The sequence below is a fragment of the Eumetopias jubatus genome, unplaced genomic scaffold (assembly GCF_037043125.1).
Source record: "Eumetopias jubatus isolate StellerSeaLion01/CBP00866 unplaced genomic scaffold, mEumJub1_p1.0 scaffold_11, whole genome shotgun sequence".
Classification (NCBI taxonomy): domain Eukaryota; kingdom Metazoa; phylum Chordata; class Mammalia; order Carnivora; family Otariidae; genus Eumetopias; species Eumetopias jubatus.
Genome location: NW_028274817.1, coordinates 111,718,306 through 111,732,094, shown reverse-complemented (window position 1 = coordinate 111,732,094; position 13,789 = coordinate 111,718,306). Strand labels below are relative to the sequence as shown.

Sequence of the window (13,789 nt, the reverse complement as noted above, 5' to 3'; positions counted from 1 at the left end):
AAACTCGAACAGTCAAGTGTTCAGAAGAACACATGAGAGTCTGTGTACAACCACAACCTGGAGGGAGGCAAGACTTCTCAGAGAGGACACAGAAGGCAACCTTAACAGAAAAATAACTTCGAGGAGACTTCATCAGAATGAAAGTTCTCTGTTCATCACAAGTCCCAAGGAGATGAATAAGCAAGCCACAGTCTGGGAGCAAATGCTCACAACATATACTTCAGACAAAGCACTTGAATCCAGAATATATAAAGAACTCTTGTAATTCAATAATAAGAGGACAACCCAATTAAATGGGCAAATGGTCTCAACAGACACCTCACAAAGGAATATATGTGCATGGCAAAAAGCACCTGAAAAGGTGCTCAACATCATTAATCATCAAGGAAAGGTGAATTAAAACCTTAATGAGAAACCACTACACCCCCACTAGCAAGGCCAAAGTCGAAAAGCTCAATAATACAAAATGTCGGTGAGGATGAGAAGCCACCAGAACTCTTGTGCCTCGGTGCCAAGAATATAAAATAGTACAGCCACTTGGGGGAAAAGGTTTGGAGTTTCCTTATACGGTTTAACATACACCTACCCTTTGATCCAGCCATTCCACTGCTGGTTGACTCAAGGAATGAAAACATTTGCCCACAAAAAAGACCTATATACAAATGTTCATAGCAATTTTACTTGTAATAGCACAAACTGGGAACCACCCACATGTCCTTCAGCAGGAGAATAACTAAACCAACTGCATATATCCATGGATTCCAACAGTACTCTGCACGAACAAGGAGCAAACTACAGATAGATGGCGCGATATGGGTGAATCTCAAAAAAACATCATGCCGAGCGAAGGAAGCTAGATCCCGGAGAGTGCATACTGTATGAGCCCATTTACACAAAACTCTAGCAAAGGCAAATCTAACTGGTGGTGATGTCCTCTCAGGCACTCTCTGGGGCCAGGAATTGGAGTGGAGAGGGAAATGAGCAAGAGGAGACATAAGGGAACTTTCTGGACAGATGGAACTTCTATTGTCATAGGGTCTGTTTACGCAGGTTTAGTCATTTCTCACATTGTGCAGCGGAGATGTGTACATTTCAATGTATACACATTGTAGGTTAAAAATGCTTAAGACTGTAATAATCAAGTGTGGGGCAGGGAGTAGGTAGCGGTAAAGAAGAAATCAATATGGCACAATGATACTCACTGTTGAAGCTGCCTAATGTCCATGCTTGAAATTTTCCACAATAAGAATTTAAGAAAAAATTGATCTACATCTAAAGCGCCTACTCCTTTCCCGCTTCCACCTCTGTCCAACTCTGCCCCCGGGCTGACCCTGATTCTCCCGTGAACGCTGCTTCCTGCCGCAGTCGGCAGCTCAGCTCCTTCCTGCGCTGCACCCCCTACTACCAACCAAGCCCCAGCAACTGCCAGGCATTTTGGCCAAGCCCTGCCACACCCAACAGGCCGAAAGCTGGGAAGGTATGGGGGCGGGGGGACAAGAAGTTTTCCAGCTGGCTTTGCACGAATTCACCCCTCCCCCACTGATGTTATTTGACCAGGATTTAAACAGCTCCTATCCCAAAGCCTCGTACACAGAGGCTTTCAACAATAGTTTATGGCTTGCATTCTAGAAGTCTGTTTTTTTTTTTTGTAAGTCTGGTTTTTAAGTTGGCTGCTGGGAACCCCTAACACATTCTGCCCCAGTGACAACAGCCAGCCAGCAATGCAGCAGGCCAGCCCCCGAGGGTTTGTCTACCCTAAATGCACTCAAGGCTCACACGGCAAAGCTGTGAGGAAATGCTGCAGGTGCAATGCTTCTTTCACTCAGCCCACATGACTAAGAATTGACTCAAGTTCCAGGTTCAATGAGGAGTCAGTAGCAGTAATAGCAGCTAGAAAGGAAGGCGGCTCTGGGAACGGCCCCCATGGGCAAGCCACAGCCAGGTCCAGCAGAGGACAGCTGAGGTCCAGCCAGGGGCTCACGCGGTCTTGTCCCCGCAAGGAAAGTCACTGTGGCCTGAGCAAGCCACACTGTTGGCTCCAGCAGGGAGAGAGGAGGCTTCTCAGTTATAACGCCATCTTTATTCTCCCACTGCACTTGTTTAAAATAAAATCCCATTGTGAAGAATATACATCGTAGAAAGTGCGGACAAATAAAAAGAACCGGTATTCTCAGAACACAGTTCAAACCACTGTTGCCATTCCAGGGTCTCCAGTGTGAGCTGTTCTCGTCTGTTCTATTTAAGATGTACCACTGAGGAGAAAGGTCCAGATCCAGAAATGTGTCATTAGGATGTCTCCTCTTTCCTAATAAAAAAATCACAACTGGACTATATCTATGCCTGGCCACCATTTTCAACATGGTTTCTACAGGAAACCACATTCTGATTTCCTGCGGAGGGTACCAAACACGTTTTGCTTCATCTCAACAGGAGAAACCAAGTGTCATCTGTGTCCATTGAGAGTTATTCTAAAAAGGAACTGGACAGGTATTCCTAGGAATCACTCCAAGAGTAGCAAAGAAAACCGCATCTGGCTCCCTACCGTTGAAGAGTTAATTATCAGTAACTATTTAATCACAGCTGTGTTACTCGCTAGGCATGAAAACCTCGGTGTGATTGAAGCCGGCAGAGAGCAGGTGAGGAGTCTGTGAAGGCTCCCTGGAAGAATGAAGGTGGAGGACGTTTTGGGCAGAGCAAGACTGCAGGCTACAGTGGCATCAAAGCAGAGGACACGGAGGGGAATACACCAAGACTGACCCAACCTTAAGAGACCAGTGACAAAGCTGCTTGCCTGTTGGCCACAACGTGGATGAGAGGAGAGAAGTCCTGGACTGGGGAGGAGGGGCACATAGAGCGAAGTCAAGCAGATCTGAGAACCATTTTGGAAGCAATAGGCTGGATTTGGCAATGACTGAGAGGGTGGGGTCAAGACTGACTCCCAGGTTGCTGATTTTGCTCATCCATGTTTATTTTTTTTTTTAACAGAAGACAGTGTCTAACTATTGCCCTTACATTCTGCTGGAAATAGATTTGGCCCATCTCCTGACCACGTCTAGATGCCGCACAAAGTGCACCTTCTACGACTGTCAAACCCACGCATCCCACAGGCCTGTCTTCCTTAGAACTTTATGCATTTTCCAGAGCGACGGGAAGAGTATGCACCCAATTACGAGCCATCTTAAGGCATGTATAAGGCTCTCTCTTGAGCAGAAGCCAATGCACCTGAGGATTAAGTCCACAAAAGTGGAGAGCTGCATTTAGGCATTTCCAGCAGAATGCACTGCAAGCTTTATTAGTCAGGGTAAGTTAGGCTATGCTGCCACAGGAGTTTCAGTGGCTTAACTACCATGTTGAACACATGACCTTCGAATAAGCCACAATAGAGGCAAAGAGAGATGGAGGTGGCACACTCATGTCTCAGTCACCTCCAAAGTGATGCTTGATGTTGCTCACATTTCACAGACCAGCACTAATCACAAGGACCCACGCTAACTGCAAGGGAGATTTGGAACTGTGGGAGAAGATACGGATGCTTGCAAGGCACTGTCTTTGCCACACAACACATCAATCCACAAGTATGGGGCGCCTGGGGGGCTCAGTCAGTTAAGCGGCTGACTTTCGGCTCAGGTCATGATCTTAGGGTCCTGGGATTGAGCCCTGAGTCAGGCTCTCCACTCAGTGGCGAGTCTGCCTGTCCCTCTCCCTTTCCCCCAGCTCGTGCTCGCTCTCTCAAGAAAACCTTTTTAAAAAATTCACAACATCACAGATGGAGAAGCTAGACATAACCCATGGAAAGGGCAGCAAAAGGGACTAGAGCTGGCCGTACTTTAAACCATGACATATCCTATTTTGGCAGAAAGCCCGATATTACCGTCAGCTTAAAAACTAACAAAATCACTATAGTATCATTTGATACAAAAGGAAAAAAATAGCCTACCCTCCAAAACCAGTGAAACCAAATCGAAGCTAGAATGTGTTTTTCCATTGCTGGTATGAACCCAGGGGAGCCAGCGTCTCAATTCTGCCTTCCTCACGCACAGCCCCACAGCTTGGGCACCACGGTCGGCAGAGATTATAAACAGGGAGGATCCAGGACATGAGGGGATTCGTGGCCTGACTTCCTCTTGGAAAGGCATACCTTGCAGACAACTTTCTAGCATTTGTGCTAGATTTTCATGACCCAAGTTATACTCTTACCACGGTAACAACCCCCACCCACCAATCTTAGTAACCTGACCAAATAAAAGCTTCTCTCTTGCTTATGCAAACCCCTAAGTGAACATTCCTGCTCCAAAAGCTACCCTCCGAAGAGTGGTTCAGGGATCTAGGTGCCTTCCATCTTCTGCCACCACCATCGTCTACACTGGGGACCATGGGAAAGGGTGACACAGTATGGGAAGGACTACTAGATATGCTAACACCTTGGCCCAGAAGCGACAGACACCACCCGTACTTCCGTTACATTGGCCAGAACTAGTTATACCTCCCACTGAGACTCAAAGGGTGCTGGAAAATGTAGTCCCCACTGTCCAGCCACAACTAGGAGTGTAAATCTCTAGTAAGCCAGCAATCTCTGCCACACTTTGCATCCTCCAAATGACTCTGTATGAGCCAGCCAGCAAAGGGGTGTCCTCAGGATAGAGCAAAGCCAAATAGCTCATCTGGAGACTAAAGCCCTGGCCTTGGTCTTTTTGAATGGATGTTCAGGAAGTGCAAGGATTTCCTACCGTAGGTGGCAATAGCTCACCACCTGTAAAATCACCAAGAACATAAGAAAAAGACCTCGGAAGCAGGGCCCCAGGGCCAGGAAAGTAGCATCCAAAGGAGGTTCAGAGAGGAGCAAAGATAGGCAGAGCCAGACCCAACAGCAACAGAGAACTTGCGCCCCAGGGCAGGTAGGGACAAGGCTTGATCAAAGGGGCGGTTCTTGTCATTGGACCCGTTACTAGCTAAGGCAAGAAGGCCGCGAATTAGCATGCAGCTGGAGGCCCTAACTTAGATTGGTCATTAACCACCCAACTGGAGAGTAAACGGGCATCAATGATAACGGTGCGTTCCTTGGAAATAACTATTGTATTCTACTGCACCAGACCTCTGTTTAAGATTTGATACCACAGTAAGCATATTCAACTATAGTGTCCGAGAAAACAGAATTTCCATCTCAGAATGTGTGGGAAAGCACGAGCCAGAGTTACACAGATTTCCTTCCTGCAGGAAGTCTCAGTTTTTGCTGTGTTCCCGAGCACCGAGCTCCAAGAGACACACAGCACGCACTCGGGAAGAACAGGCTGTTTGGTGTACATACACTCCGCACACACAGTAAGTGATCGCAAGTCATGACTATGAATTCTGTTCAAGTAGATACATGGGTATTTAAACAAAAGGAATCAAGGCACATCCAGAAAAAGGGGTTTCTTCTAGAAAAAGAAAAAAAGAGAGAAGACCTGTCTTGTTTTCCAAGCACTAGAAGTAACCAAGGGATTGAACCTCACTGAATTTAACAGTTCTACTGAATTCCAGACTCTCATCTTTGAAGATGGAGGACAGATGCTTAAAAAGCAAAACAAAAGCTAGTCCTTCTGCAGACCAAAGGCACACAGGGACCTCTGCTAAAAGTGACCACCTCTGCTAAAAGTGAACAAAATGTCCCTCAAAAAAAATTAAACATGAAATCACCATATGACGCAATTCCCCAGGTGGGCATATACACCAGAAAGTGAAAGCAGAGACTTGAGCAGGTATTCAGACACCCATGGTCATTACAACGTTATCTACAATAGCCTGAAGGTAGAAACGACCCAAATGCCCCATCTGCAGACGCCAGGGCGAACACTGGCGTATTCATTAGCTTTCAAGGACACTCCGCTACACGCCACAGCGCAAATGAACCTCGAGGACATTGTGTTAAGCGAAATAAGCCAGATACAAAAAAGACAAAGACTGTATGATCACAGTTATATGAAATTTCTGGGACAGGCAAATTCTCGGAGACAGAAAGTAGAACAGTGGTTATCAGGGGCTAAGGGGAGGAAGAAGTGACAAGTTACTGTTGAAGGGGCGCAGAGTTTTTGGGCTTATGAAAAAGTTCTGCAGAGGGATGGTGGTGTTGGTTGCACAAGAGTGTGAATGTACTTAATGCCAATGAAATGCATAAAGATGTTTAAATGGCAGATTTTAGGTTACAAATATTTTCGGATTTCCTTTTCAAGTGCTTGTGGCCGTGTTCTTTCACCAGCGTCACTGGTCCTCACTCGGGCTGAAGGCCCGCCTGTGGCTCTCTTGCACCCCCACCGAAGCACCCAGGCACCGGCGACCCCGAACCTCTCCTCCAGACCCACACAGGACCATGGAAAACTGCACAAGGTGGGGGAAAACACACTCCAGCCAGCTTTGCCTCGCTAGGGGTACGAGACCGGAAGTACACTTCACACCTACCAGGCTCCCTAAAATACCTCTGGGGACAGCTCAATGGGTCCTCTCCCCCCCGCCCCCGTTTTCTAGAACAGCACAGTCCAGTGGGACCTTCTGTGAGGAAGAGCACGCTCTCTTCACTTGTGCCTGCTGAGCCCTTGAAATACAGCTGGTGCCAATAACGGACTGACTTCTTGTATTTAAACGGACTTCCTTGTGAACTGCCCCCTGTGGCTAGGGGCCACCGTGTTGGACAGCATGCTTCCAGAACTTGTACAAAGGAGCCGAAGTGACAGATTTGGTTTTCTGTGTGGTTTTTGTTGCTGTTCTGTTTTGTTTGGGTGGAGATGCCCAAAGTCCGTGAGTGGTAAAGATCAGGAGAGGTTGGGGGGGGGAATCCCTCTGTTTAGTCCATAAACCCACTACTGGACTTGCATATGTCTTCGGTCAAACCCATGCAAAGAATTTATTAGTTATAATGACGTACCGAGAAATGATTTAGTCAAGACCAAGCCAAGGTCAACCAAAGGAGGTACACGATGCAGAAAATTCTAGGCAATCTGGACCCAGAGCAAGAAAAGGTGAGGTGCCTGTTGTGTAGCTCTGGAATCAAAAGCCCAAGATTTCTGACTGGACTTTCACACCAAACCAGAAGGGGTCCGGTTAGTAGATGAAGGCTTGTTACACACACACACCCGAGTAGAGCCATGGCACACCCGTCTTCAGAGCTGGCACCAGCAGGCAAGAGGCTACAATTGTGCAGCACAGCAAGGGACGTTTAACCTTCCAGAGAAGAGTCTTTTCAAACTCTAATTTCGGAAGCGGATGAATAGAGGTCAAGAAAACCGAGTGGTTCTGGGTGAAGTGGGCTCCCGAGGAACTTTTCTAAAAAGACGTAGCACTGAGGAGTACACTCCGAGTGGTCAGAAATGTCAAGAGAGTGTTTTCAACGGGCTCAGCTGCCACTTTATTTGAACAAGCCTGACACCCCGCCCCCCTTCCAGGTGGGGAGCATTTGCTCTGCAGAAAACAGATCCCTGTTGCCTCTGAGAATGGAGAACAATACACCTAGTTTACCACTTCCGCGTCGGGTGGCCAGGGTCTCAAACTCCCCCTGCACCTTCTCACATGCTTTTAGGCTTAGGGTGGGCACTGTTACCACCACTTGAGCAATGGAGAAACCAAGGCACAAACCAGGTAATTACCGTCCCACGTACAAGGCTTATTAATGTCATCCAAGTGCCAGAGGCTTGTCACATAGATTCTAAAGGTGTGGTAAGGAAAAACATCCAAGCAGCAATCCATTCCACACCTGGAGAAACTTGCCAACCAAAAAGTATTGATTTTAAGACTGGATTCTTACCACAAGCTTATCACAGTGAGCTTGGAGCTCTAGTATCCCATTCCAGCAAGGAAAGACACCCGGAATCCCCCCCCCCCCAATGCTTCTGCATTACGGGATAAAACAGATCTGTCACACCGGTGGTAGAGTACAGCCTCACCGTCTCGAAGTGTGTTTGGGGGCAGGAATTAAAGTACCGGAAAGAACACTGGGGCATTTCTAAGAGCCCCTCCCCCTACACGTAGATCCGCACTCCATTGTAGCACAGGGATTCCCACTCTCGGCTGCAAAATGGAATCATCTGGGAAAGCATTCAAAACTCGTGCGGCCTCAGATTGTGGGATCATTCGTCTGGGATACAATCTGGACATGAGGAGTTTTAAAAGTTCCCCAGGTGATTCTAATGTGTAGCTAGGGTTGGGGCCCGCTCACTGCTGTAAGGGACAGGGCCGGAGTGAGGAAGTAAAAGCTGGGTGGGGAGGAGGGCTCCGCATCATCTGGGTTACGGGCTGTTTCTTGGGTCAACTGCTGTTTAAGGGGATCGAAAAATAATGAGCCTAAATGCCAGCGGCGTCCGTTTTCTTATCTGTAAAAAGGTACAATACCGCTTACTCTCCCCTCGCGTAAAGGCGGGGCGGGCCGGTGGTGAGAGTCACGGGAGGCTAGGCTGGGGAGGGGCAGGGCCGTGGCGTGGGCCAGGGTCAGGAAAGCGGACAGGGTCGGGTGGGGTGGGGTGAAGGGGGCAGCCGCCTCACCTGCGTCGTAGAAGGCGTCGAGCACAGCTGTCTCCCCGAAGTCGAGCTCCCCGAAGGGCACGGAGATGAACTGGGCGCCCTCGGTCTCGCAGGCCCGCAGCAGGCACTGGCGCGCCCCCGCCTCCGGGCCGCCGGCCGGGCCGCCCTGCGGGCTCTCGCTGCTCACATACACTGCCCGCAGAGCCCGTCGCGGCCCGCCCCCGTCCTCGGCCCCGCTCCCGCTCCCCGCGCCCTCGGCCGCCCCGTCGGGCTCCGCCGGCCCCGCCGCGCCCTCGGCTCCCGGCGGCAGCGGAGACGGTGGTAACTCGGCCGCCGCCCCGAGCGCCCCAGCCGGGGGAGTCCCGCCGTGACTCTCCATGTGGCCGCCCTGCGAGCCCTTCCTGGGTCCCACCTCCGCACGAGCGGCGGGCGGCTGCGGGCCACAAACAGTCCCGGCACCTGTTCCCGGGGCGCGGGCGGGGAGCTGCGGGAGCCAGCGCGCGCCGGTGGCCCCGCGGCGGGCAGGTGAAGGCAGGGCCCCGCGGCCCCCGAGCGCCCTTTGAAGGCTGGGGAGAGAGAGAGGCGGGAGCTGGGGACGTCAGGGCGAGCGGAGGGCGGGGGGAGGTCTGGGAAGGGCGACGGGGCAGGAGCTGGCCGGACGCCCCCTGCCGCCTCCCCCGGGCAGCGCCCGAGGAGGGCGGATTCGTCAATTTCAGGTTTTTGTTTGTTGCAGTCCCTCCAGACTGACCAACTTTAGGAGTCCCGGTTTTTTCCTTCAAAACAATTCGAAGCTTTTCAAGCAGAGTAAAAACTCTTTCAAAGCGCTGGTTTGGAGGTAAATATTCAATTTCAAACTAAATACAGAGGTAGTTTTAACCCAGAATTGAGGGGATAAGATGCTTATTTCAAACGCCTCTGATTTTGATAGATAAATTAATTAAAAGATAAATAAATCGCCTCTGATTTTGTACTCTTTGTCCCCAGTGTCCAAGAGCATGGCCCTCGTGAGCCCAGGTCTGGAGGCTGCTCGTCCTGACTTTCACTGTGACCTTGACAAAGCACCAGAAATAACCAGCAACAAATTTTGTATGCCAGGAAAATAGGCTCCAAGCAGGACGCCTGCCTGACCTATAAAATGCTGTGAACCCAAACGGATCTTTACTCTGGATCTTACCCTCCTTACAATTTTAGGCTCCAATATTAAAATGTAGTATTACCACTGCAGGTAGTACTTTGATTTAAAAAATGGGACATGGGGGCCTGGGTGGGTCAGTAGGTTAAGCGCTACCTTCAGCTCAGGTCATGATCTCAGGGTCCTGGATTGGAGCCCCACCTCGGGCTCCCTGCTCAGCAGGAAGTCTGCTTCTCTCTCTCTCCCTCTGCCCGTATCCCCCACTTGTGTGATCTCTCTCGCTCTCAAATAAATAAAATCTTTTTTAAAAAATGAAAAAAATAAAAGGATGCACCGGATGTTGTCACAAGGTTTTGGGGTTTGGATTTTTCATTTTTAACACCAGTATTATTGAGATAATTCGCAAACCATCCAATTCACCCATTTAAGTGGTTTTTAGTATATTCACAGAGCTGAGCAGCCATCACCACAATGAGTTTTAGAACATTTTCATCACACTCCCCCAAAACCCCAGTATCCAATAGCACTCACTGCCCCTCCCCCAATACCCCTCAGTCCTAGGCAACCACCAATCTACTTTCTGTCTCTATAGATTTGCCTATTCTGGCCATTTCATATATATGGAATCATACAAGGTGTGGACCGAGGATATATATCCAGGAATGGGATATCTGAGTCGTATGAGAACGCCATGCTTAACCTTTGGAGAAACTTCCACTGTTTTCCAAAGTGGCTCCACCATTTTACATTCCCACCAACAGTATATGAGGTATATACTCCTCACTGTCACCAACACTTATTATTAGCTTTTTGATTAGAGCCATCCTAGTGGGTGTGAAGTGGCACCTCATTGTGATTTTTGATTGGCATTTCCCTTATGACTAATGATTATGAGCATCTTGTCATGTGCTCATTCACTACTTGTATAACTTCTTTGGAGAAATGTCCATTCAGATCTTTTGTCCATTTTTAAACTGGGTATTTGTCTTTATTATTGAGTTGTAAAAGTTCTTTTTATATTGTGGATGTAAGTCCCTTATCAGATATGTGATTTACAAATATTTTCTCCCATTCTGTGGGTTGTCTTTTCACTTTCCTGATGGTGTCCTTTGCAGCACGTCACAAGCCATTCTGACAAAAGCAGGATAGGACTTACCTTACAAAATCACACTTTGGCTTCTCTGCATGTTTCAGTGGTAATACAGTCCATGCCTCTACCCCACCCCCAAAAGAAAGCAGAAAGTGCCAGTATAAATCTTTGAAGAAATCCTTCCTTAATTCTAGTCCTGGTAGAAATTAGGAACTTCAACAAGTGACATCATTGTATACTCTCTTTTGTGGCCAATGAATGGAAAATGGACTCTGAGGAGATCTGTAAAAACACACAGACTAGAATCGGGAAGAGGGAAGCTAGGGAAAACTTTCAACACCTCTGTTCTGAGCCTTAAAAAAAATAGGATGGACATGTTCTCCTTGTAGCCTTGTAATGCATAATAATAGTAATTTTCCTAATGTGCCTGTTTATCTGAGATTATTCCAATGACTGGCACAGCCGTCAGGAGGACAAAGATGCCCATTTCCCAATCACTTGCCGGCGTCTTGCTGTTGCCCCCACTTTAATCTTCCCGTGTTCCTTCCAGTTCTCACTGGAGCCCTGCTGACTGAGTGAGACTCACAGGAGTTGTGAATTCTGGCTTGAATAATACCTTCCTCTGAACACGAACCCTGCTGGGTAAAGAACCCAGAATCTGCCTAGCTAACGAGCGCCTTCCCCGCAGTTGGTGCACGCGGTGCACTTTGTCGTTGTCCCCCATAATTTGCACACCTGAAACAAGCCCCAGCCCCTTCTCCTGATGTCCTTCCTGCCTCCCACGCCCAGCCACACTGCAAAAATGACAAACTGCTGGATTAGTCTCTTCTGTTTAGTTGAACAGTTGTTCAGTTCTTACCTTTGCCTTGTCCCTTACTAAGCGCCTGTCATTTGGGCTAGAACAGTGGAATGAATACAGTGGAAGCACTGTAGTCAAAAAAGTAAGAATAAATCTAGGCATTTTTCTCATCTCCTTTATTTTATTTTAGGCTGGTTATGCATAGCAATTGTGGTCAAGCTAGTTAGCTCTTGGACTCATTCAATGTTGTAAAAAACATTCTAGTTACCATATGAGTGGCAGTTTCATTACTTTTGTCATCGTATCCAAGAATCAAGAGCAAATAGTGACACAAGACAAACAACCATGTTGCATAATAGTATATGTATTTGTTGGGAAAACTTTAACATATATAGTAATTCAATAAAGATTTGTTGAGCACCTAGTATGTGTCAGGCACTGTCCTTGGTGCTGAGGATAGCATAGTGAACAACACAGCCAGAGTCCCTGCTGTCATGTTAGATATGGATACGGAGACGTAGATATAGATATGGCTGTAGACAGATATACTTTTGTGTAGATGCTATAAATATTGTATGGACATAGATTGTTGTAATCTACCATACAAGAAAAGCAAATAGGATGGATGAAACTCACAAGTAATATTAAGCATAGATTGTATGTAAAATATTGTCTTGTAAAATATAGGTGAAACTCATAGGATGTTTTAAGTATACGTAATGAGTAAGCAAGAAACTTGTGAGAAAAAGGTAGACTTCATAAGGTATATCAAAAATTTAAGTTCTTTTCCTCTAAGACATGCTACAGATGCAACATATGATGGAACAAACAAGAGTGTTATTTACAGATAAATAGGGATGGAAAAACCAAGTCATTCGGTATAAGCATACAATCTCTGGCCCAACAGTTACATCCCCTCAAATTGACCCCCCCATGGGTGACACCCAGTACAGTCTCATTCTCGTCCCACATGTACCCTCTATCTTCTTGAACATATGGACTATAGTTATAATAACTGTTTCAATGCCTTTGTCTACTAATACTGTCATCTGTTTTATTCCTGGATCTGTTTCTAGTGATTTTTCTCATTGTGGGTCATATTTTCCTTTCCTTTTTTTTTTTTTTTTGCATGCCTGGTAATTTTTTATTAGATGCCACGCATTGCAAATTTTACTTTAATGGTACTGCACACTTTTGTATTCCTATAAATATCTTGAGCTTTATTGTAGGAGAGAGTTAAGTTACTTGGAAACAGCTTGACTCTTCTGAGGATTGCTTTTGAGCTTCAAGTGGGATCAGAGCAGCCTTAAGGCTAAGGCTAATTAATCCCCTCTAGAGGCAATAACCCTCTGAGTACTCTACCTGATGTCCTATGAATTATGATGTTTCCCATTCCGGTCAGTGGACACAGAAGCTATTCCGGTCCTCTGGGACCTCCAAGGATTGTTCCCTCAAATCCATTCAGGTGGTTCTTTCCTGAGCCTCACGGGGTTTCTTCACACATAGGTGGTGGTCAGTACTCTGCTGAAGATTCCAGATCTACACATCTCTGGAACTCTATATGCAGCCATCTCCTCTCCAGTACTCAAACTGTAGCATCCTTGGCCTTCCAGCTCCATCTAGTCAGTTCAGGATGATAACCAGGCTCCTCGTGGGTTCCCTTTCTCTGTTCCCCAGCCTGGAATCTCTCTCAAGGCAGTAAGCTGGGGAAATTGTAGGGCTCACCTTGTTTACTTGTTCTTTCTCAAGTGTCTGTCCTGTGTTGTGCTTCTTAAGTGATTTTTGCAACCTTTTCATAAGTCTGAAATTCTTTTAAGATGAAAAGATTTAATAGTTTTAAAATTAAAAGAAAAGCACTTCTCCTCTTTTGTCTAAGCTTGGTACAGGCTGAGCAAAATTTATGATGTGAAAAGGAGGAGCAGCGTTGGCTTCTTCTCTCCTCTTCCACCTTGCTAGCCATCCCTCTAAGGTGGGGGTGTGTAGTTAGAGGATCTAAGACAACCCCACCGATGGCTCTCTGGTGCTGAGGTCACAATGGTCCAGGGGAAACATCTACCCTTTGCCTCACAACCTCTGGGGGTGCTGGCCACTCCTATCCAGCCCCTCTCTCGCTGCCCTCATTTGAGCATTCAGCCAGCCATCTCGACCTCTAGATTTCTGAGGTATGACTCAGACACTTGTCCTCTATGTCCTGAAAACTTCTTGCGACATATGTAGCAAATTCTCTTTGAATCCTTTCCCTAGGCTCATGGTAAGTGATAGGCAGGCTTCCAACACCCCA

At 47.3% G+C, this 13,789-nt stretch overlaps 1 protein-coding gene and 1 long non-coding RNA gene across 4 annotated transcripts in view; one reads left to right on the top strand and one right to left on the bottom strand.

Annotated features, from left to right (window-relative positions):
- Positions 1-9,046, bottom strand: part of MAP3K15 (mitogen-activated protein kinase kinase kinase 15) — a 118,149-nt gene extending 109,103 nt beyond the window's left edge. For all 3 annotated transcript variants that reach the window (XR_003612184.2, XM_028122543.2, XM_028122544.2), the window contains exon 1: positions 8,509-9,046. Coding sequence is in view for 2 of the 3 variants with exons in the window: in XM_028122543.2 (XP_027978344.2) it covers positions 8,509-8,866 (358 nt within the window). In the remaining variant the exon portion in view is untranslated. The remainder of the gene's footprint in view (positions 1-8,508) is intronic.
- Positions 8,224-9,896, top strand: LOC114223583 (uncharacterized). Its single transcript, XR_003612185.2, has 3 exons — positions 8,224-8,349; positions 9,221-9,322; positions 9,472-9,896. It is a non-coding gene; the product is annotated as an uncharacterized LOC114223583 (long non-coding RNA).
- Positions 9,897-13,789: the final 3,893 nt, after the last annotated feature.